This window comes from Stereum hirsutum (genome assembly GCF_000264905.1).
Source record: "Stereum hirsutum FP-91666 SS1 unplaced genomic scaffold STEHIscaffold_2, whole genome shotgun sequence".
Classification (NCBI taxonomy): Eukaryota; Fungi; Basidiomycota; class Agaricomycetes; order Russulales; family Stereaceae; genus Stereum; species Stereum hirsutum.
Genome location: NW_006763132.1, coordinates 1,146,213 through 1,169,948, shown reverse-complemented (window position 1 = coordinate 1,169,948; position 23,736 = coordinate 1,146,213). Strand labels below are relative to the sequence as shown.

General features: G+C 52.7%; 7 protein-coding genes across 7 annotated transcripts; 3 read left to right on the top strand and 4 right to left on the bottom strand.

Moving 5' to 3' along the window:
• Window positions 1-78: 78 nt before the first annotated feature.
• STEHIDRAFT_49136 (extracellular dioxygenase) lies at window positions 79-1,502 on the top strand (the record flags this gene model as incomplete). The annotated part of the gene is made up of 6 exons (XM_007299262.1): window positions 79-286; window positions 371-514; window positions 567-725; window positions 780-1,081; window positions 1,143-1,250; window positions 1,317-1,502. 6 exons carry the CDS (start codon window positions 79-81, stop codon window positions 1,500-1,502), a joined length of 1,107 nt encoding a protein of 368 aa, XP_007299324.1.
• A 1,267-nt stretch (window positions 1,503-2,769) lies between these two features.
• On the top strand, window positions 2,770-4,123 carry STEHIDRAFT_152597 (aromatic compound dioxygenase; the record flags this gene model as incomplete). The annotated part of the gene is made up of 6 exons (XM_007299712.1): window positions 2,770-2,965; window positions 3,033-3,182; window positions 3,235-3,396; window positions 3,461-3,756; window positions 3,821-3,925; window positions 3,995-4,123. The coding sequence occupies 6 exons, from the start codon at window positions 2,770-2,772 to the stop codon at window positions 4,121-4,123; spliced, it is 1,038 nt and encodes a 345-aa protein (XP_007299774.1).
• Window positions 4,124-4,673: 550 nt separating this feature from the next.
• STEHIDRAFT_136843 (uncharacterized protein) lies at window positions 4,674-7,589 on the bottom strand. Its single transcript, XM_007299711.1, has 4 exons — window positions 7,329-7,589; window positions 6,969-7,258; window positions 5,642-6,547; window positions 4,674-5,551 (listed from the first exon to the last, which is right to left on the bottom strand). The coding sequence occupies exons 1-4, from the start codon at window positions 7,578-7,580 to the stop codon at window positions 5,251-5,253; spliced, it is 1,749 nt and encodes a 582-aa protein (XP_007299773.1). The 5' UTR covers window positions 7,581-7,589; the 3' UTR covers window positions 4,674-5,250.
• Window positions 7,590-8,095: 506 nt separating this feature from the next.
• On the top strand, window positions 8,096-10,296 carry STEHIDRAFT_90817 (glycoside hydrolase family 43 protein). The gene is made up of 6 exons (XM_007299654.1): window positions 8,096-8,451; window positions 8,534-8,556; window positions 8,615-8,665; window positions 8,726-9,251; window positions 9,331-9,473; window positions 9,562-10,296. The coding sequence occupies exons 1-6, from the start codon at window positions 8,104-8,106 to the stop codon at window positions 10,202-10,204; spliced, it is 1,734 nt and encodes a 577-aa protein (XP_007299716.1). The 5' UTR covers window positions 8,096-8,103; the 3' UTR covers window positions 10,205-10,296.
• A 208-nt stretch (window positions 10,297-10,504) lies between these two features.
• STEHIDRAFT_152594 (MFS general substrate transporter) lies at window positions 10,505-13,208 on the bottom strand (the record flags this gene model as incomplete). The annotated part of the gene is made up of 20 exons (XM_007299710.1): window positions 10,505-10,670; window positions 10,732-10,869; window positions 10,948-11,025; window positions 11,090-11,337; window positions 11,417-11,464; window positions 11,530-11,666; window positions 11,722-11,736; window positions 11,809-11,864; window positions 11,954-12,009; window positions 12,074-12,089; window positions 12,157-12,226; window positions 12,288-12,312; window positions 12,385-12,396; window positions 12,455-12,491; window positions 12,553-12,633; window positions 12,698-12,714; window positions 12,776-12,801; window positions 12,863-12,885; window positions 12,943-12,967; window positions 13,025-13,208. The coding sequence occupies 20 exons, from the start codon at window positions 13,206-13,208 to the stop codon at window positions 10,505-10,507; spliced, it is 1,458 nt and encodes a 485-aa protein (XP_007299772.1).
• Window positions 13,209-14,996: 1,788 nt separating this feature from the next.
• STEHIDRAFT_152593 (beta-lactamase/transpeptidase-like protein) lies at window positions 14,997-16,966 on the bottom strand (the record flags this gene model as incomplete). The annotated part of the gene is made up of 5 exons (XM_007299709.1): window positions 14,997-15,180; window positions 15,259-15,619; window positions 15,714-15,957; window positions 16,027-16,480; window positions 16,539-16,966. The coding sequence occupies 5 exons, from the start codon at window positions 16,964-16,966 to the stop codon at window positions 14,997-14,999; spliced, it is 1,671 nt and encodes a 556-aa protein (XP_007299771.1).
• A 5,526-nt stretch (window positions 16,967-22,492) lies between these two features.
• STEHIDRAFT_127950 (uncharacterized protein) lies at window positions 22,493-23,666 on the bottom strand (the record flags this gene model as incomplete). The annotated part of the gene is made up of 2 exons (XM_007299708.1): window positions 22,493-23,576; window positions 23,650-23,666. The coding sequence occupies 2 exons, from the start codon at window positions 23,664-23,666 to the stop codon at window positions 22,493-22,495; spliced, it is 1,101 nt and encodes a 366-aa protein (XP_007299770.1).
• Between the last annotated feature and the right edge of the window lie 70 nt (window positions 23,667-23,736).

Here is a 23,736-nt window from a genome sequence, read left to right as displayed (position 1 = left end):
AGATCTCGTTCCTATAAAAACACCATCTCGCGGGCATAACCTCATTAAGCATATAGCTACCCCTTCCCCTCTGACGCCATGGTCCGTTTCTCTGCTCTCTTGTCTACTACTATTGCTGTGGCGGCTGGCGGCTTTGCACTCGCTCATTCCCCCTTAGATCACGAGTTTGAGCGCAATGCGAGGCGCTCTCTTGGGTCTTGCAGTTCGCAGTACAGTAGACGTGATGGTCTCGCCGACCGTGCCATGGTACGGCGCCAGTCTCTTGCTGATCAAATCCGAAAGGCTCGTGGTCTGCCGACAGGTATGACCATCTCCATGGTTATCGTTCATACTGTCCATCTTATTCGGTACTTCTCTTCTCGACTTGAAGGGCCGCTCAAACGTGATCTCGCGACTGTCCTCGCCACCGACCATCAGTCCAATTTGACGGGTCTCACCAATAATACTGATCCTGCCACCATCTTCACCAATAATACATGTGTCCTGGCTCCAGAGGGAGAAGAGGGCCCTTACAGTAAGCCAGCTTACTTTAATTGAAGAGGTTCTCCCGTTGATCAGTCTTTCAGTGGTCGACGGGGAATATGTCCGTCAAGATCTTAGAGAATCTCAGGAAGGGATTCCGGTCTATCTTGATCTACAGCTTGTCGACGTGAACACCTGCGATCCTGTTTCTGATGTCTATATCGACATCTGGAGCTGCAACGCTACCGGTGTATACGCTGGAGGTAAATGTATTCCCCTTTCATATGGCTAGAGCCTCTCTGACATTACATGGTCAGTCGTCGCGAGTGGCAACGGTGACTCTTCCGACCTCAGCAATATCAACGCTACATTCCTTCGCGGTATTCAGAAGACCGATGACGAGGGTGTCGTACAATTCATCACTCTTTTCCCCGGTCACTATTCAGGTCGCACCGTCCATGTCCACCTCGTTGCTCATCAATCTGCAAATGGTACCCTCTTCGACAACGGGACCTACGTCGGAAACGTTGCCTCGCACATCGGCCAAATGTTTTTTGACCAGGACCTCATTACCCAAGTAGAGGCCACGTACCCATACAGTCTGAACACTGAGGACTTGGTCCGTGATTTACATCTTGATATACTCTTAGAGACGCTGTGCTTAACAATGTTTTCCGCAGACGACCAATGCAGACGACCGTGTCGTCGCCACCGAGGCCGACGGCGGACAGGACCCTGTAGTCGAGTATGTTCTTCTTGGCGACACGCTCGATGAAGGGATTTTCGCGGTATGTCTCGTCCCATGTTTGCAACCCCGCCGCGCTTCGGTGAAGCTGATTGAGTGTTGAAATCAGTGGACCTCCGTCGCCATCAACACTTCGGCCATCTACGATTTTACACCTGCTGCATGGCTCTACGCTGATGGCGGTGTAACGGTTTCCAGTGGAGACAGTAGTGCTGGTGGGGGAGACATTTCGATGAGTGGAGTGCCCACAGGCTCGATGTCTGGAGCGTTACCTTCTGGTTCCGTTTCTGCCTAATTGTGGATGTCAACTTGTGCGATGTAGGACATTGCGGGCTGTTATTTGTACCCTCATCTCTCTTTTTGGACCTTGCATATTGTTCATTCAAGCTCTACGCAAGTCTTTGTGAATCGTGTGGCCCATGTGGCGAGTGTATGATCTAGCCGGAAGTCGCCGCGTCCGGTTTACTCCGAAACAGATGTAGGGGACAGTCGAACCAGGCCTCCATCCCCACCGTGACGGCCCTCACCAACCCTTGCTGAATTCCTGTTTTGGCTGATAACTGGGTGCGGGTCATGAAATTGTGTGGACGTTGCTTTTGTTTTTTCCCTTCTGTTCTTGATAAGTACATCCAGCAGATCTAACGCTAGAATCCTGCCAAACTTGCAGTTACTAACCGCAGTTTCAACAACGACCGCCGCATCTGGGAACGCTGAGCTCTGAAACTGTTATGTGGCTTCCCTGATCACAGTCACGGTGAGCATTTTGCTGTTACACCACACTTGCTTCAACTTGATATCAAGACTGTGCGTTTACTGGTGTTTCAAGCTGGGAATATACTGTCCATCTTTGTTGTGTTTGGCCTCTGCGATCCAGACTGTCTCATCGAAACCGGGGGAAATTCGTCGATAGGCTTAATTCTCCGTATGTTATGATGCTGGTTGGAATGATGCGGGCAGCGGCCGCCTGAGGCGCCTAGAAGGATCTTCGCTGTGCCGTTGTTCCTCTAGAGGTGCTAGTAACGAAAGTTGGGTGTTATCATGTGAGTACCCTCTTCGAAGATTCTTCATGCGTATGTTGAAGTCAAATGGTGGTTTGATTGACTTGCACCCGTAAAAGAAGGCTTGGCGTTGAGCCATCTCTGAAGGTGGAGACCAATCAGAACGCCCGCATTGTGGACAACAATCGAGGCAATACTGCGGTTGTCCTCGTGCCAGCCTGTTCGAACATCATGCAAACGCGAAGAACGCAATACACCACTTCTGCCTGGCCTCTTCACCATGAATCGGCGCCCTTCATATCATGATCGTGCATGAAACGTTGACTGCGCAGTCCTTCCAAGCCGAATCTCATTCTTCATGACCCAACATATGTTACCTTCCTCACCAGGGATCATCCGTGGTTACAGCACGCAGACAGATATAAAGGCTGTAGTTTCAATGCTTACAAGAAAATCACCTCATCTTATCCTCCTCCAGGTCCTCTCGACGTGATCTTCCTCTTCCTTTGGTAAATTTTGGCCCCGATGGTTCAGATTTCTACACTCTTGTCTGCCCTTACCGCTATGGCGGTCGTGGGTTCTGCCTTCGCCCACTCTGGCCCCCCGTCTGCTGCCGAGCTCGAGTTCAAACGCAACGCCCGGCGTTCTCTCACTGCGTGCCAATCTCAGCTCAGGAAGCGCGATGGCTACGTCGAACGAGCCATTGCTCGCCGTCAAGCTCGTGCTGAGAGTATTCGTAAAGCTCGTGGACTTTCTATTGGTTCGTTCTCCGTAGATCATTCGCAGGCGGGGGATATAAGCCGACTGATGCGCTTTTTGTCTGGTAGCCGCGCCCTTCAAGCGCGACTTCCCGGGGGTTCTGGCTACTGATCACCACTCAAACCTCACCGGCGTAACAAACGACACGGATCCATCGGTACTCTTTGACAGCGGGAGTACCTGCGTTCTTGCGCCGGAAGTTACCCAAGGCCCCTACCGTTAGTTCATTCAGGCCATTTTTGTTTTTCTCTATGCTGATGGTGACCCTAGTTGTCGACGGCGAGTTTGTTCGTTTTGACGTCACTGAGGACCAAGCCGGCGTTCCCACGTACTTGGACATCGAGCTTCTCGATGTCAACACTTGCGAGCCCGTTGCGAATACTTACATCGATATCTGGGCTTGTAATGCCACCGGCGTGTACTCCGGCGTTGGTCAGTCCTGTCTGTCCCTCTATTGATTTGAATGTCGTTTAACATATTGGATCATACTATTTAGTTGCCAGCGGAAACGGAAACTCCGCTTCAAGTGAAAACATCAACGCAACCTTCCTCCGTGGCATTCAGCAGACTGACGAAGATGGTGTTGCCCAGTGGCTGACGGTCTTCCCTGGACACTATACCGGTCGTACGAACCATATCCACGTCATGGCTCACCAGTCTAACGGCACGCTCTTCGACAACGGTACCTATGTCGGAGACTACGTCTCTCACGTCGGACAAGTCTTCTTTGACCAGAGTCTCATCTCTGAGGTAGAAGCTACGTCTCCCTACACGTCGAACACTCAGAACTTGGTACACTGCAATCCTTTATCTCCCACAGATATTCCCCGTTACTGACACAATGACACTATTGTAGACTACCAACGAGGAAGATGGTATCATGGAGCAGGAGGCCGACACCATAGACCCTGTTGTCGAGTATGTTCTTCTCGGCGACTCAATCACTGATGGTATCTTCGCCGTACGTTTCTCTGACTCTAACTGAACTATGTCTGTGCTTTTACTGACCTGTCGCGGTTGACACCTGTAGTGGTCTTCGATGGCTATCGATACTTCCTCCGGGTACACGGTGACCCCGGCCGTGGACTATTATGAGACTGGTGGTGTCACCGTCTCTGGTGGAGGTGGTGGGCCTGGAGGTCCTCCTCCCAGTGTCTGAAACGTTGATGTGCCTTAGCTCCACGTCAGTTTCTCGTGGGTTTGAAAACAAGTCCTCGCCGTCCTCGTTCTGTGGCTGATTATGCGGGTTCTGTGGAGCTACTTGGCCTTTATGTATGTGACATTACTGTCAGCAAGATCCTAGATACCCAGAATGACACGTTTCTGTGTTACCCAAATCCCCGTGAAGCCAATCACACCATTTTTGTGCTATCATGACTTGTGCGTGCTACTTAGGGATAACAGAATCTGACCTCCCCACCCCCGCCCCCACAATTTGCTCCTCGTTCCTACTGGCCGAGATGGCGGCGCTTCAAGACAAATACGTCGACGGATCACAAGCATGTTCCTATCTATAAATAGTTCTGTCCCCGTCAGATTCTCTTCCGGATTCGCCCGCACCATGTATTAGCAGTGTTCACGCGCGCAATGGTGATCGCCGTTCCGGCGAGGAGCGATGAAGAAAAGAGAAGAGAGGTGATGCTATTCTGTTCCAGATGCCACCGGAACCATCAATAGCGCTGGCAACACATTTATGGCGAAGAGTAAGGTACACCTGAATCGCTCCGAATATATACACTGGCATACTCCCAAGTGCGCAAGCCCTCGAAAGTAGTAACGAGCTTGTCCATTGTCAGATCCGCAGACGCTGCCAGTAAGTGTGTGGTATGTACGTATGTGCATGCCGAGACTCGATGGCCCGCCATGAAGAGGAGCAGACGGCTGTGTATAGTTTGTGTAAGGGCGTATAATAATAGGATAGCGCGGTTATAGAGTACAAGGATGAGATCGAGGTGGTGGTGGTACATGGTAAGATAGATAGATGATTGAATGAACAAACGAAGAAGCTGATACCGATAGCGAGCAAGGAGAAACGGAACGTCGAGAGGAAATGAATAGTAAACGAGTGTGGAGCAGGACGACTATAGTTGCCGTAAACCTGGCTTCGACGACGACGAAAAGCAAAAGGAAAAGGAAAGGAAAGAAGATGAAGTCATCAAGGTAGGGGGGGGGGGGATGGGGAGTAGAGAAATGGACACAAAGAACTGCCAGATCTAACGTAGAAACTCGAAGAACTCTAAGTCCTGTCACCTACTCAAACAAAGACATTATCGCCACATCGTTACGTTAGGGCTCCGTTGCCTCTCTCCGCGCCCGCTCATTAGCCGCCACTATCTTCTCCCTCTCCTCCTGCCACCTCTGCAACTCTGCCCTCAACTCCTTCACCCTCACCTCATTCATCGGATGGTCTGAACTCGTCAACTTCATAGCCATAGACCAGCTCTCCTTCTTCACCTTTTTCTGCGCAGCTTTGTCGGCGGTAGAAACAGGATTGGCGGTAGGTCCGCATTCGGTGTTCGCCTCGTCCGAGCGGTCCTCCCAGAACTGGACCGCGCGACGGGGATCGAAGCCTGCATGGGCGAGAAGTCTGCCGTTGCGTAACATGGGATATGTCAGCAGGAAGGTTGCAGCAAAAGATACACCGGGATGCCCTATACGATGAATTGAGGTGACTAACCTTGCCGAGACCACATCCGCCTCGATCTCTTGAAGCATGGTCGTACAGTTTTCATGTATGATCCCTAGCTCTCCCGACCCCACCTTCCCCATCTGTGCTACGGCATCGTTCACAAACGGTCCAAAAAGCATCGTCAACGGGAACGTTAAGGTCCTCAATAGATCCGAAAGGATCGACAGCACGCCAGGAATGACGATCGTCCGCGAGCTCAAAGTCTCCAGATGATGGGAGAGCACGAGGTGTGCGAGTTCGTGAGCTAGGAGGATGGCGAGGTCGGAAGTTTGTTCGGGGGTGGGGCGATATGAGATGACGGACGGTTGTGGCGATGAAAAGAGAGAACCGAAGAGGGAGGATAACCATGAGGATGAGGATGGTTGTTCTAAGATAACTTGCTCCAGGGGTTGTTTAGCGAGTATTTGGTCGAGGAATCCCGAGAATACTACGACGCCGCCTGCCCCGTCCGGCCCAAAGCCATACGAAAATGCATTGCATGACTCGGGGTTATCGATCAATACAAGTGAGTAGGGGGGTCCCGGGATAATATGTGGTGCAGGCCCTGGTGCTGGATCCCTCGCGGTCGACATCTGGCAAAGCGTATGTAGTACCTCGGAGGCCCGTGGACGAGGTTTGAGGGGAAATTCGGCGGGTGGAGGAAGAGGGATATCATCTGCACTTCGTTCGAGCCATTGTGGCTCGAGCATACGTTCGTTTCCTAGAAGAGGAATGACCGTTTCGAGACGTCGAAGGGTGTCGGCGACCCACGCATGCCGCCAGTCGCCTGGTGGAATGGGGTTTATAGGTCCGTCCTTGGCGAGGATCTCACCAATGGCATGGTACCAGCCAGATCCGGCGAGTTGTGAAGATATTTCTTCTTCCTCTTCGGGCGAGAGAAGGATGAGGCGCCACCTAAAGGACACAAGGATGGCGTGAGACACTGTCAGAAACTCAAGTGCACAAACGACCCGGAAAGGTGGCTGAGTCTAAATATACACAGGGCCCTAAGAAAGCTCGAGCGTAATCTTGTATGTGCATACGAATGAGCAGACGGACGATCATGATCAAAGGAGACATGGTAAATTGATGCACCAATGAGATCAATGCAGGATTGATGTGATTTCATTAGAACAAATCCGCAGCTGCGATATAGACTCAACACAGGTATGATGGCTTGCAGGTCGACACGGGTAGCCATGCCCGTCTGAGATATTCACCTGAACACGTACGAAGGCACCAGAATCGACGTCCTCACGGAAAGAAGACGATTTCTGCAGAATCCCGGAAGAGGTACTGGATACGAAGAGATGGAAGAAACTGAAGAGCAACTTACCTGCCAGTTAACGGTGTCCGTTCCAAACTTGCAATGATTGCTCCCCAGAAAAGTACGAATGGCGTGAACATCAATGCATGGAACAGAAGCGCCCTGGTCCTCATCCTCTTCATCAGTGTCTCCCGCTTTCGTTTCGGATCCTTCATCCACGGAAGCTCGATGTTATTCTTCTCCGCATGTTCGACCCTCTGCAGAATCTTTCTTGACTTGCAGTTTTTGAGGATGAGGAGTGGGATGAAAGTGAAGGCGATACGACCTGCGGTGCGTGCTATTTCGAGAGCAGTGGAGGCCTGTTAGGAAGAGCGATAGGACTGGTGGGCTCAGTACGATATTTGGTATGTGAGAATGGGAGAGGCTGACTTTCAGGATGGCCAGCAAGGGGATTATAGGCAATCCTTGCCGTCTGTGTGTTGAATGAAAACCAGCGACAAAAAGAGGGGTCAAGGAGTGTCGTGGATCATGACCATTGCCTAGGGGTAATATTCGAGGACGGCATTGGGTGTGCAAGAGGGGGTTTCGAGTAGGAAGAGAAGCAATCGTTCTTCGGGATATGTTTCTGGATGAAGTTTGGATGAGGGTAGAATGTAGATGCGGTAAGGAATGGCGGAACATGGTGCATTCTTGCAGACTCTGACTTGTGCCTCAGACGAACACGTCCAAATCGCTTTGCGGCTCGGCAGCGCACTGACGAGTCAGGCATCTTCCCTTCCACGTGCCAATCCCAGATCATCTTTCAGTGGCTGTGCACCCGGGGCCCGGCGGTGTCCCCGCATCAATTTATCTTGCCACTTCAGCATTTCTTGGCTCTGTGGCCCTTTGCTGTTCGCGCCCACTGACGGCCTCTTCACATATACAGGCCTGCTTGGGAGCTCCCGACTTACTTTAAGCCTGGCCGGGTATTCACCTATGCTAGATCAGACCCGTACCTTTATCCCGTCGGTAACACTCGCTCTGTTCTTGTGATGCTAGAAACCGACCCTGTCCACGCGCCATCTGCATCGGTCGTCAGCTGCTTCTGCTCATTTCATCGAGCAATATTCTTCAATTACTCGGTCCGTGACTAGGTAAACACGTATAAGTACCCGAGCGGACTCGATGGCTTCCACCTCGCTGGGCCCTAACTCCTACGGCCGCCATGATGTCCCTTTCTACATTCACTGGCAAAAGCATCGCACTTCTCGGACTTGTGTTCTCTAGCTTTGCTCTCGCCAAGTCTAGTTCCAAATCTTGGCAAACTGACGCGACTTACACGAATACCAACCCCACGAACCTCGCTGCAGACGTCTACGTCCGGTGGGACACCTCCACCAATGCGTACTGGGCTTATTCTACAGAGGGCATGGACGATGGCTGGATGTTCGCGATCTATACCAGCCCGGATATGACCACTTGGAGCAAGATCGAAGGTGGTGCCATCAAGAACGCGACCGAGAGTGCCAACTGGGCTCAGGATTGGTATTGGGCTCCAGAATGCTATCATAACGTGGGTTAATTCGTTTCCTTAGTATACCTACAAAGCTTTCGCTGAGCTGCCAATCTACGTGTTTTAAATAACGATGTTACAGGAGGAAACAGGATGGTACTTTTTGTAAGCACTGTCCAATCTCTATGTGCGAGGATGCTGATGACAGGGTTGCGATTTCCAGATTCTACGCAGGCCGTTACACAGAGCCCGAACTTGTAGCCCAATATTTTAAGTAAGCATTCTCACCATCGTTGTTGTCCATGACTTTCGACTTAGCACCGTCATTCTATAGGTACCCCGATTTCGAAGAAGGCTCAAAAATTGGCGTCGCAGTGTCCAGGTCTCCCTCCGGCCCCTTCGTCAACATTGCCGCCCACCCAATCGACTACTACCCCTTCGACCCCACCTATCACGACATCAACCTCCTCATGACCTCTCCTTACCTCGTCCCCCCATCCTCTCCCTCCATCGGCGAAACCGCTCCCAACGGCACATACATCCCCTCCATTGACCCCAATGTTTTCTTCGATGACGACGGCTCCATCTGGTTATTCTTCAGCCGGAACGCCTACAGGAACTGGATCTGGGACGACGAGTACGCTGAGTACATCGAGGAGAGCAATATCTATGCAGTCAGACTCGACGACGCGTGGTGGAATGACCCGGAGGCGAAGACAATGCCTGCTGTGCATGAGAGCTATAAGGATGTGAATCAGGGGAAACCGGAAGGCTGGGTGACTTCGGTGAACTCGAGTTTCCCGGGCCCGACGAGAAGGGATGGTTGGGAGCAAATCATTGCTTATCACCAGCAACCTCAGGTGAAAGCTACCCTCCTGGAACAATATCATCTTGAATGTAATGAAGGAAGTGCTCACGGTGTGTCTTGTTGTGTTTAAGGAATGGGAGAACGCTCATGTTCATGACTACATCGCGAGCAATGGCACCCTGAAGAACCGACGATGGTCCGAGGGCTCGACGACTATCAAGCAGTACGACTCTGACGGTAACGCGGTTTATTTCCTGACTTACAGCGCCAACAAGTCAGTGACACTTCCCTTCCTCACTTCGTATACATCGATGATTGGGCTTATCGACTAATTGACTGCCTACGTTGTTCGTTTTTTGTAGTTACGAATCACCCTACTACGGCGTTGGCTACGCCTACGCATCTAGCCCACTGGGTCCCTATTACAAGTCCAACTCGAACCCTATCCTCTCCCAAGACGCCTCCCGCTCTATCTACTCCACCGGACACGGCTCCATCATCGGCGTGAAAGGAAGCAATAGCACGAAAGAGCTCTACTATCCGCATCACGCCCGTCCCACCGTTGAGGCCGACCGCTACCTCTACAACGCACGTCTCTTCGTCGAGCCCGACAGCCTCTATGTCGGCTTCGGCGCGGACGCGGGGGACCTTCGTCTTCCCTCCGGCGTCGCCCCGTTTTCCGTTTCCTCGAACTCTACCGGGAATGGAACATGGACTGTGAATGTGGAGAACAAAGACGGTGTGGCGTTCAACCTCTCCAGTCCCGCGAACAGGCTCTTTGCTTGGATTGAGAGTGGTGATGCCAGTGGGAACACGACCAGCGTAGGCGTGGATGTTGAAGTGGTGGGCGAAAATGTGACGGTGACGGGCGCGTTACCCCAAGGAGCGACGATAAATGTGGTCTACCAGCGGGCGCGGTCAAACGACTCACAGCCTTGGTTGAACGTCAGCCAGGTGACAGGGTTGGGAGCAGACTGGGAGCTGGTAGGTACGATGCTGGACTAATGAATCGACGGTGGCCCACAATAGTACGAAGGGAATGGACGCTATGCTCCGTAACGACTACAGAAACGTAATAATACACAAAGCAACTTGTGCGGTCAATTTTGGTGCTACGCTTCAGTGGTCTTCCGATATTTTCCGACGTGGAACGTCGACGTTTGACTGCTCGGGTTGAGGTTCTTGACACCGCACCCTTATTCACCTGCAGAATGTTTGTAGACCAGTAGATGGACAAGCTAAGATATACGCCGACCCTAATTACCTGGAGAAAAATCTAGTCATAAGATCATGAATCAACTCCTTCTACTTTTCCTCCAGTTCCTCCTGCTCCTGCGCATGTTGAACCTGAGCCTTCGCCCTCTCCAGATCCTTCTGTTCCTCTATCTCCATAGGCATCCTCTCCGGCACAGTCCGCACGACCAAATACATGAGCGGAGCCACAACTACTAACAATCCAAAGTTTATCCCGCTGTCCAAAGCACATAACTCGTTAGGGTTATTGTGCAACAGTAGGCTAGAATTCAACTCACAATCCAACAAACAGGTTCTCCGCATGCGAATTGATTCCATAACTGACCGCTTGTCCCACAGCCTCAAGCGACCGGAACACACCCGCGTTCCTGGAGTTCGTCTGTACATCCTTTGCATAGCATGAGATGAGCCAGTACCTAGCATCGTGAATGAGTAGTTAATGAAACTATTGTCAGGGCTTCCATGACGGTGATATTGGTGGAACGGTGACTAACATGTATGATTGTCCAATTGGGCCGAACGTCTGGATGAGGAAATACGGCATGAAAGCTCTCGCCCAGCCAGGTGAGGTCCTACACCATACACATTAAACATCACAACTCGATTGAACCTACCAAGTCAGAACGCAAGGCTCACCAATCGAATGTCCCCGGATCATGCGCATTGAATCCTGCCTGCACGACGCACGTGTATATGTAAATCGTGATCGCAGATATGACGACGAGCGCAAAGCCCATCTGAGCACGCTTTCGCTGAGTGAAATTTTCGAGATCCAAGATCCATCCAAGGGCAAAACAACCGACGATGCAGAAGGCGGGCGAGACAAGGCTTGAGAGGGCGCGGGCGCGGACGGTGAAGTAGGTGGACAAGTAGGTGCCATATACCTATTATATAGCCGTGACAGTAATAGAGTGAACAGTGAGTATTCCAATTTGCTTGAACGTGGACACGAGAGAAACTCACTGAGATGTAGAAGAAAGAGTAAAAGAAGAATCCAACAAGTAGCAATGTCTGTTCAATCATACACTCAACCGTCAATGGTGGAACTTGCAGCGGACGAGCAGTGAGATACTGACCCGCTTCAAAGTGATGACCTTCCCAAGTTCTATGAACTCATTCTTCCAAGTCGACTTCCCGGCGGCCACATGGACTCCCGTCCCGTCCGCTCTACGTACTTTCTCTGGGGGCGAGAGGAACAACGCAGCGGGGAAACCTGCAAGTGGATTGTTGAACGGTTATTGCGTGGTGGAGTTGGGGCGATTACTTACCGATACATTCAATACCTATAGAGCAGCGACAACACTGTCAGACTCGGAAATACGCGAAATAGTTGAGTGCGTGGAAGGAGGACTTACCGACGAAGATGAGGTAGGTTGACGGCGAGATACCGCCTGTCGTGTCTGTGTTCACACTATCACAGACATATAAATCAGAAAATCGCGCTTCATGCTAACGAACAGACGAGCAGAATATAGCAATGGACTAAAGAATTCGCCGTACTTGACAGATAGATTGATTGCACCTCCAACCAGTTGACCCAAATTACGCGAGAGGATCTATATATCAGCATCCACAAAAGAGTCAGATGGATGAAAGCGGGAGACGGCTAGAGCTACGAACCCAGAGAGCCAGATATCTATGTGGAGTGATCGATGGACAATTAATAAGATCGTATCAAGCAGATTAGCTAGATGAATACGCACCGACCACGGCGACCTGGTTCTGGGTAGGACAAGATAATTGCAGCTTCGGCGACGTACCACAGACCCGTACCTACAATTTGATTCTGAAGTCGCATCAATAGCTCAGAGAGGACGGTCTGATGAAGACTTACCGAGCCCCGAAACAGCATGACCGAACTGATATTATGAACGAACCACAGGGAAAGCCATTAGTCTCATGATGGGTTGCATGCTACGTAGCCAACGTACGATCAAGTACCACTAAAAATATTCCCATCAGATACGAGAGGTTACAAGGCCGAAAGAAGGAATAGCTCACCTGGATTCCATACTTGCTATTGACATAGAGCGACGAGCTGTGGGGACAGTCATATCAATCAAAACTGAGAAATGGACTATGAACAACCCGGGACGCACCCGTTCAAAGGAAAAGCCATTGCTCCAAGTGCCAGCGACCACTTCACTCCGAGACGGTTGATCAACGGCCCACCGAACAAACTGGATGAAAGCACTCAGGATGTTCAACGCAAGGTAATTTTAGCGCCATTGTATACTAATTCACCATGTTACAGCCATCATCTGCACGAAAAACCGAGAAGGATGAGAACTCATACGAGAAAAGATAAATGGACAGCCTTACACTGTAGCTGGCAGCGCTTCCAGCATCTGAGCGAGGAAGATCCTATTCAGCTTCATTCAGAAACACTGAACTCGAACGAAGACTCACTAGCAGTGTAGGGCGTGGCGAGACTGTGCAAGCCCCCGTCAGTATTCACGCTCGAGGCAAGGAGCACGGTGAATGCCTACCCTCCGCCACCCAATCCGCTGAGTGCTAGTGGGATATTTTCAGTCTAACTTATGGACAAATTCTCGAAACAGAGGTACTGACCATCGCTCATAGCAGGTCCCGCAAAGGCGACTGCACCAGTGACCAACATCTGGAACAATGTCCCTCTGTAGAATGCCTCCCATTTTCCCATAGGTTTCGTCAAGGTCTGGGCTTCCAATGTGTTGATATCCTGTATATCGACATCCTCTTGAGGGACGGCCTTCTTCTCGTTCGTGTCCGCCATCGTGCTAAAAGATGAGAACAAAGAGAGAAGGGCTGCGATACCGATGCACAAGGACTAGCCTGCCAAACGAGAGGTACGCCGGGAGGAAAGTAAAGGTCGAGCGGATCGTGCATCTATGCAATAAGTAGTAGAAGCGCTATCGGAATCTGCAATAGCATATACTTCGATAGCTGACCCCACCTCCTAACACAACTTCTCCAGGGCTTGGCACTGAGAGAACGCGGAATTCATGCCGCAGGTGTACTGGATTCCTCTAACTTTCTTCGCAATTGAGACGGCCGGGGGCGGGAACCATCCTCGAATTCGACCTGCAGGTCTACATCGTGGGTACGATCACCAAAAATGACGCAAATGTTATCTTACCTTACCGTAGATCGCGCCATGGAGGGCAGGGTAGGCTCTATTCCCATTGCCCAACGTCTGACAAGGAAGCCTACCTTAGCCTATCTAGAGTTGCGAATCTGTGCCTCAGACTCGTGGTGCACTCTGGATAAGAAGAAAGCTTCTCTTGAAGAGGAAGGTGATAAGGCTGGGAAGGTACTCAAACCTTCAGTTTCAAGCATCAAACATTGCAGATTCATGATCTCTCTGTAAGAATACAGGGTATGAACAACCACAATGGTAGGGTACGTGATTCCTGAAGTTGTCCACAGCGGGAGCGGGTTTTCAACTGAGTAGCCCCGTGATACTCTCCAGAATCAACAAGAGTAATCCAAGACTGTAGCACGACGGAATCACGAATTATTTGTCCGGAAGGTTGTCGGAAGGCCTCGGAGCGGAGCATGTCCGCCACATGTTCTCAGCCAGGATCTGTTGCCACAATGTGGAAGTACTTGGGGAACTCACAACAGCGCCTCCATAGAAATCATGGATATGGCTACCGAGATGCATGAGCAGATAGGATTGAGCACCTTCGTCTGAATCAACTTCCAGTTGACTAAGAACAACTGTAGGAAGAGATATCAACTTGGTCTGAGGAGACGAGCAATTGATGACGGTTTTATTCGGGTCGTGGACCTGCATTCGACTGAAAACTGAAAGAAGTTCGTCTGTTATACGCTGTTGCAGTATGCAGTGACCAAGTCGAACTCTATCCAGACTCTATCGACGGCCCAGATCCAAGTCCTAAACGGTGAATGATCATATATGTGGCTCAGTCAGCAACCTTCCGACAATGAGCATCAAACAAGGAACCTCCACGGAGAGTAAGTGTCGAAGGACGTATCATCCGGCGCATAACGGTGACATGCAGGGGAGAGCAGAGACTACCACGAGGACCACTGTCGGGCCAGAAATCCGGCCACCTGCACCCATTCGCCTATACGAGCACGTAGCGACGCAAAAACGACGCTTCAGTAATATAACAGTCGATGGGACATGGGCGTTGTTTCCTCTCGACGTACGAGAGGGAGAGAATCCCTGAAAACGTTTTCGTAGACGCGCATAAATCAATTCGGGTAAACCCGGACTCCGAGTCGGAGTTCCCCGCCCACCTATTTTGGCATAGGAAATTTGTTCAATGACATTCATTTTCACGGCCCTTCGAATTTTACTTGCAAGTTTTACTGGTGACCTCATCGTTCGAGTGTGTACCAGCAGTCGTGTTGAAGATTTCGCCACACCCTCCACCGTTCAACAACACATTTCGATGGGTATTTCGCAGAAGTAAGCTATACGAACTGCCTATAACAGGAGAAAAGTCCAATGGTTATATAATGTCCATCCAAGACGCCCAACGCTGCCATGACGCTAGCATTACGCTACACTAGCTGACTTCAATACACCGCTTCAAGAGCGGTACAGTGTGGCATTTATAGCCGGAACGCTCAAGTACCGCTGACCGCTCGAGTCATTCCCAAACAAGAGCTGAGTGGTCGGATGTCCGAAGTTGTACCCGATGTCGAGGTCGACGACGGGGACCATGCAGCGCCAGTTCGGAATGCCGTTCTGCTGAGAGAACCCGAAGGAGATCCTGTTATACAAAAAGCATCGTCAGGACATGTGTTGGAACTAGAGGTCCCAGTGTATAGAGATGGGAGTGAAAGCGGACCTGAATTCCTCCACGCCTGGCCTAAACGTAGGCCACAACGTCACCTTATCCCCAGCCGCCACTGCACCAAGCAACAACGTTACGGCGTCCGTTCCCTCCAGAATGACCTGGTGAGCCCATAACGCCCCATCGTCGAGACTGATGTCGATATATGTCTGACCGTCGGAAGAGGTCCAGTTGCCCTGGTAGAGATCGGTGGAGATGCTGTCCTTCAGGTTGTCGAAGGCAGGCTGGAAAGCCTCCACTGCGAGGAGGGCGAACTGAAGCATGTCGCTGTACAGACCTGAGGACATGGCCATGACTCCGTAGCCAGAGAGGGGGTTGATCGTGAAGGAAGCTTGGTAAGCGTATCCGGAGCCACCTTGTCAATGTCACCGCGCGGATGGAAAGAGGAAATTGTAACGGAAGTCGTCAGCGACAACCCCCAATACCAAAATGAAGGAAGCTGTACTCACTCTTGGTGAACAGTCTCTCGACCCTTCCGTGAGTGTTCCTGAGCTTGAAGATCTCCCAAGGAAGACCCATCTCGAACTCGTCATCCCAGAGGGCAGTCGCCGGACGGAGCCATTCGCGCATCGTCGCAGGGTTCAAGATACTACCATCTCCCGAGGCCTGAAGCAGCATCTGGATCATGAGTTCCATGTCTGCGAGGGAGGTGAAGATGCCACCGGCGGGGTCCAGCACAGGACTGAGGTTGTCCTAAACCATTGGACCGGAGGAAATTAGCAACATGGAGCAAGAAACAAAGAGGGCGGATGAACCACATACGGCGATCGAAGGATCTGTCGAGCACACAGCGAACCTCTTCGCCTGATCGTCGTCCGGTGTAATTCCCGTACTATTCATCCCCAACGGCCCAAACAAATCCCTCTCTAACAACTCCAGATGCGTCGCCGGCGGATCCTTCGCCACAGCCATATTGACCATCCCAGTCAACGCATAGTCTAAATTGGAGTACATCGGCCAGCTCCACATCGGCAACGGCTGCTCCTGCAACGCTATCGCGTTGAAGAGATCGTCGACCGTTGTTTCAGCGAGCGTGGGCCCAGGAGTGCTGCTCGTGACATTGTGCGGCCAGTCGGTCAGGTTGGCAGGATAATTGGCGGGAAGACCGGCGATGTGGCCCATTATGGCGCGGAGAGTCCAGAGCGAGGGATCGACGGAGGGGTTCGATTGAGCGATTTCAGTGAGGTTGGGGAAGTATTTGGTTATAGGATCATCACTACCGACACAAAGTATAGTGTTAGCTCAGGAAGATGGGGATTTATGGATATACTCACAGAGTAACAAGGCCTTGCTGCTTGAGATACATGGTCTCGATGGCAGTGAGAAGCTTCGAGCTGGAATCGATCCGGTAAAGAGTGTTTCTGTCAGGAGTTCCGCCTTGCAGAGCAGGGTCCGTCTCGTTGGCAATCCTGATACCGTACCCCTTCTCAAAGACGGTGCCATTCGCAGTGATGACCGCAATGACGAGGCTGTCGATGTTGGGGGTACCAGTGTGGTTTGCATTGAACGCCGCAGTGACCAGACTATCGAGTACGGAAGAGGCGTTTGCGATGCCGTCCGAAGAGGCGGTTGGAGGATGCGACGTCAGAACGACAGGGAGAGGGGGTATGCACGGAGAAAGCGAGGCAAGAACGGATTGCGCGTTGGTAGACGACGCGAGAGTCAAGGCCGCTGCGAGACCTAGAGCAGTCAGAGACGGCATGGTCAGCCTCTGAGATGGGTTTCGAACGGGTTCAACGAATGTGATGGTGTCGGTTGTATGTGAGTATTAGGGGAAGGGGAAGACTGGAAATGAGGAGATGCGGCGCACATAGTACATATGGACTGCTTACTTATAGCACAAGCCTACTCATATGAACTTAGGGTTCGTGAACTCCCGATGCTATGTCCACTTGTACATCTGCGTCCGAAATCATCCCTGATGGGTTCTCTCGTTGTCAAGAGTGTCCATATTCGGATAGCAAGGGGCTCATGGGAAAGATGTGCGTACTAAGCAGGGGTTCAATAAGTATGCAGCTTGCTGCGCGGTGTTCTAATTCGAGAGGAACGGTCAGCATAGACCGTGTCTTGAATCATGGAAGCTGCAAGATGCATGATTAATATTGGTTGAAGGAGTGAGAATGATGATGATCATGACGGGATGTGCGAAGGAAGCGGAGGAGTAAAGAAAGACAAAGAGACGCGTCGCGTCGTGTCTGGGTGTCTAGTATTTTCCTGATTTGTCCGACCTCTTATGTGATTGACCCCTACTACGACCACGACGATTTCGTGCTGCTCTGGCTTGAGCACTCTGAAGCTTCAAGGAGAACACTTCGGTTGCCCCACACGAAGACACTTAGCTCCTCGTCCGTAGGGCTCGAACCCTACCGACGAATTGAGCTGCCATCGTAGGAAGGGATTTTCAGGGTGGCAAGGTTGTCGAGCAAGCGGTGTGGAAAGAAGGGAAAGAAGGACGATGGCGAGTTGCGACCGTTCCCCTCATCAGATCCCACATTACTTGAGTGTGTCAAGCATTGACATTGACTAAGTACGCAAGCTACCGCGTGCAATGAACTCGTTCTCTCCACCCCGAAATAGGGTACAGACGTAGTAATAGTATACAAGTTAAAACGGAAAAAAAGCACAATCATGGGTGGAAAAAATAGTACACTGAAAGTATAAAGATTCAAAGCTCAGGGAGGACGCGGTAGCATCAAACACCGGGGTTCGTATGGTGTGCAGCGACAGAACGAAGATGCGGGCAAAATGCGAAAGCAAGGATCACAGCGTCAAAGCACGCAGCGAGGAAAGCAATGGAGGACGAAAAACGATGCAAAACGAGATAAGACGAGATAAAAACTATGCCGCAGGACCCACAAAGACAATCCATCCACGTTCCTCATCCCTCTCGAGCCCTCTGAACATGATCCTCTCACCGAGCCAATCCACTCTTCTCAAACGATCCGTCGCCCGCTGCTGAGCACGACTCGAACCAGCTCCGGCTCCACTTCCTGAAGTTCCTCCCGTCCTAGCCTGAGGCGTTGCCCTATGCCAGCAGGCATTATTGGCAGCTTCGCGAGTCGGGGTCTCCCATGAATTGTACTCTCCACTGGTCACCAACTCGTTAAAGTTGGCCCAGATACCCAGCAATACGTCTTCCACCAAAATCCCGCGCTGGTTGGTAATGGTGACGGGCCATGCGAACTCCAGCGAAGGGTCTTCCGCGACCGCCATGATATCCAGACTGTCGACATAGGGGTGAGTGGCGGGCTGAGCCCAATCGGATGGCGCAAGCGGTATGATGACAGGAGACAAAGGATAGTTTGGCGAAGGCCTCACTCGATCCAGACGAGGCACTCCGCCAAAAGGAGGTGGAGGGGGGCGACGGGGAAGGTCGGCAGGGTAATTCAGAACAGTTGGGGCCTCCCCTTCAGTAGTCACCTGTGGCCGCCCCATATCGTCCAGAAGCTGAGGATCCCACAGGTTGATTATCGGTGGCGAGGCCGGAATGGAGGTCGATAGATATAGGGCTGTGCTTGGAGGAAGCCGCATGTCCCACACAAGTTGAGGTGGGCCCCATGGGCGATGCCTGAGAATAGGGTTCAACTGGAGGGGCGACGCGTCAGACGACGTGCTTGGACCTATATGACCCAGTCTGTTTAGATTTATCCGATGGAGAGAAACAAATGGACCATACCAGCGCGATCACCCTGAGTCTGAGGGCGCCTCCAGGTGTCAGGCATATTCTCTTCAGGACTTGGTTGTAGAGGAGTCCATGCGGTAGGTCTCGGCGGTAAGCTTGGATGCACGAGGCCAGGAACCCAACGTTTGGGATGTTCTGTCCCATCTGGGTCTCGCAGGCGCCTGAACACAGCCTCTGGGTTGACTCCATTCAGGGGGTGAGGCCGAATAGGCGCTGAAAGAACACGGGATGGTCAAAACGATGCACGGACGACAGGTCGAGAGGATGAAGTTAGACGTACGAATGTTGTCAACCACCACACCGTTGACCGTCGGCCTCGCCCATCTTCCTGCCGCTCGCCACTCTGCGTCCGTGATAGTCATCGGGCCCACGGAGGCATCCACATTTTCCGATGACTCTGGGACATGACCAGAAGCATTCCCTGAACCGGATCGGGCTAACAAAAGATGACTGGGGTATGAGAAAGGTGCGTGTGGGAACATATCAGAAGGGCGCTACACACTGATTGTAAACACCCTCCGCAACGCCCCCCAAATACTACCACCTCTTCTCTGCGCACCACCACGATCTTCTCCTCTTTCCTCTGTGCGAGTCGTGCTGGATCGTCGTCTACGGAACCATACTCCTCGCCGTTCTCGGGGCGCACGACCTTCACCCTCCACTCCGTTTCCGCCTCTCACATCTCCACCACCTTCGGCAGTCACTAGGACCTCCCCTGGACTTTCTTCCTCGTAATATTGCACCGGATCCCATATAGACCCAAAACGCGCGATCCTTCTTCGGACCGGTACGCTTCCTGGCGCCACCCTATTCTCGTTAGATCCAGAAACACCACGATCAGTCATGGCTGTGCCACCGTGCGCTCGCTGGCCGGCACCAACACTCCGTAACCTTTCATTCTCGCCACCCGTGGATCTCACTGCAGTCCTCGTCGCCGTCGCATTCGTCTCCGTAGTTGGCAGAGGAGTCGCCACCCTGACACCCGGTGAGGTCCTCCATGGTACGTTGGTATCGACGGTCCTCATATTCGCATGGTCGGAGTTGGGAGGAAATGGAGGAAAGCGAGGGTTGCGTGGGGCTGACAACGGTGCGTGGGTCTCCTCAGGTTCTTCAGGCTCTGCAGGGGGTAGAGTTTGTTCAGCGGGCACGTCTCGGGGAGAGGACGAAGCCAGAGCTGCTTGAGGGTAAGTCGGTTCGAAGGTTCCTGGCACGAAGGGTACGGCAGGTCGAGCGGGAGCGGCAGCGGCAGACACTGCTATGAATACTTCTTGAGTGAACGTACCCGGAATGTTTGCCGGGAGAGAAGTAGAAGTCGAGACCGATATCTCTGGTTCGCGAGGACGATACGGGTCGTACGAAGTTGACGGTCCCGCGATAGGAAGGGGTGGCGGAGGAATAAAAGGTGACCGGTTTGGCGAAGGGCTAGGTGACTCTCGTCGCTGACGAGATGGGTGCGGAATAGGATGGGGACATGGTACGCCATGGTGATACGATTGAGGCGGATGTGCGGGCGAGGAGCCACATCCACCAACATTGCACATGCATGGCTTACGCCCGGTGCAACCCCCATGACCACACCCAGGACTATGGTTCTGATTGATTGGACGACAAGGGCAGCAGGAGCAGGACACTGGGGGCCCTTGCCCAGAAGACCGCCACCCGGAGGAATTATTGTCAGAGACGGCGTGACTCTCGCGAGAGTGTATAGACGTCCGTCCTCCATCGTCACGATGAATTGACGTTGACGGTCCTCCTCCGACCCGATCCAATACCGAGGCGACGAGATCCGCACGCTGATGCCGTTGATGTCGTAGGCTCAGATCGGAATGCGATTGCTCGCTGGGCTGTACAGAGCACAACGACTATCAACACTGAACAGAAACCCAGGCGCAGAAAAACCTACCCGGAACAAAAGACTATCCTGCGCATCTAACGCAGCATCGCTCCTCGACCGTCGATGACCCAGCGCCTGTATCTCATCCCTCTGCTCCCTTGCGTCGCCTTCCCCCGCACTGAACGACGACGTCCGTCTACCAGTGAAATCCGGCGGCACAAGAAACCCACCGTCCTGATCATGAGTGTTCAACCCCAACGAGTTCCTGAACATTTCCACGTCGGAATTAGGATGTGGCTGTGGCGCAGACTCCTCTGGATCAGGTAGAGAGATGGAGATCCGACGCTCGACTCGAGGAGGTTGGACATGCTCGGGCTCGACTTCAGAGTCCGATTCAGAGATGACGGTGGCGGTGAAGCGCGGAGGTGAAGGTCGTGATGGAGCCGGAGCCTGAGCCTGCGGAGGGGGAGGAGGTTGTCGAGCCCATGCACCGGGATCAACAATCTCGGGGTCATCGTCGGCGTCTAGCGCAGGACGCTCCTCTTCTTCCACCTGTCTGTGCCCAGTACGGAGCGCAGCGTTCGGGTCCAGTGTCCTGGGAGGTAACCGAGCCCAAGCTCCCGGATCCAGCTCGAGATCCTGATCAACAGTAGCCTGAGGATGGCCAACATTCTCCGCGTGCCCCGTCGGATAAGTATGTGATCTCGGCCTCCCAAATCCAGGATCCAACCCTCCTCCCTCTCCGATCCTGTTATTAGCAGCGAGCCTCCTCGCCTCGACGACCTCAAGCTGCCTCTCGAACTCGTTACGACTGTCAGACCAAACAGGCGCCGACCTCGACATCTCCACCTCGTCTTCGTCTCTCACCTGCTGCCACCTTTGGCGATTCTCCAGAACATCGTCACCGGGTATACGAAGTGGCCGAGTGGCGGAAGCAGCACTGTACGTTCCCCGATTGGTATCCACCAGACCCTCCCACCCATAAGATAGAGGCGCTGGTGTCGGCTGGAAATCCCCACGAGCCGGAACCGGAGCCGGAGGAATGAACCTTTCCGCATAGGGTAGCGATGGCTCAGGCGATGGTGACGGTGACGGTGGCGATGAGTACACCATCTCCTCCGGCGTCGCAGCAATAATCCCAATCTCCGGAACCTCAGGCGAAGACGAAGACGGAGGAAAAGTCTGAACTTGTTGGTGTTGGGCAGGCCGGTCGGTCCCCAACAATGCCCCCAGGAAATCCCACGTCGACAGGCGAGGCATGGCCGGATTCGTATTCGTAGTGGTAGTCGCAGGTGCGTTCGTCACCACAGTGCGCCCTCCAACATTCAGGAATTGTAGCTGTGGCTGTGATTGTGGCGGTCGACTGCTCCAAGAAGGCCCGAACGCAGGAGTCGGAGCCGGAGTCGGAGAAGCAAGAGGCAGCGAACTCGTCGAGGTCGGAGACGGTGGTCCCGGTGCGGTGGCCTCTTCCTCTCCTTCTTCAGGCCTTTCTTGTCCAAATCCGAACGCCGTCACAGGCGGTGGCGGTGACCACAACCCGGGATCATGCCCACGCCCACGCCCACGTCCGCGTCCCCACTCCTGCCCCTGTCCACCAAACCGCGACGTCCCCTCAAACCGTCCTCCACGTATGGGCACCCTTGGTCCAAAAGGCGACGACTGATTCTGATACCCAAACGTATCCGGCGCAGTCTGCGCCGAAGGCGGCGAACTCAGAATCTCAAACTCTCCGTCCCTAATCCGCCTCCCTCCCGCCTCTTCCTCGTCTTCGCTTGAACTGGAGCTATACGAACGGGCAGGGGCGCGGGCACGATCTTCGACTCTCCTAGGCGAGGTGTTATCTTCCACGTCGCCCTCGTCCTCATCGGAGTCATAGGTACCTCCAGGTCCACGGCCTTGAGCTTGTGTATGCGCGCGAGACGGCGATCCATGTTGAGGGGGTGGAACACGATATCGCTGTGGTGGAACTTGGTCCGCGGAGGCGTATCCACCATACGGATACTCGCGTTCCCTCTCCCTCCTTCCATGTCCATGTCCATACTCATCTCCATATCGACGACGCTCATGATCATGAGCATGGCCGTCGTCGTCGAACCCGAATTGACGGGTCTGTTCTGCGGGGGCGTGTGCGTGTATAGGTTGGGACTGGGAATGGGACTGTGTCTGATGATGAGGTGGTGGTCGTAGTGGGGATTGAGGTTGGGTTTGCTGTTGTGGTAGTTGAGAATACACGACAGCGCCAGGATCATATCGTTCGCCACGTTCAATGTACGCATCGTTGGGAGGATCCGAATGATGATATCGATGTCGGTTCCGGGTGGCTTCTGCTTGAACGGCGTCGTAGGCGTCACCTCGATAATCATACCTCGACACGGGATCGGTGAAATTTCTCGTCTGTGTGTGAGGGGCGAAGGTGGATGGGAGCTGTTGTTGCGGGGATAGGTGTGGCATTCGCGACACGGGGTCCGAGAAATTCCTCGTCTGAGCGTGTGATCTCGGTGGCGCGAAAGTGGAGGGCTGGCGTTGAGTTTGAGTTTGAGATTGGGGTGATAGGTGCCCTCGGACTGGTGCAAAAGTGGTGAATGGTTGTTGTTGTTGTTGTTGTTGTTGTTGTTGCTGAGGGGATAGGTGAGGAGGTATGAAGCGGTCCGTGTGTTGTTGCGAATGCGGATTGGGATGTATATACGGATAAGTCGGTGGTAATCGTGCTTGGGATCGTGCTTGGGATTGGGATTGGGATTGGGATTGGGATTGGGATTGGGATTGGGATTGGGGATGTGGTTGTGACGACTCGGGCTAGAAATAGGAACAGAAAGCGACACTCATCAGCATGTCAAGTCGACATGAAGACGAGCACACAGCAACGCACTTGTGTACGAGGCCCATACTGCTGATGTTGCATATCGATATCGACATCCTCCGCCTGAGCCTGAACCTGACCGTGGCGCGAACGGCC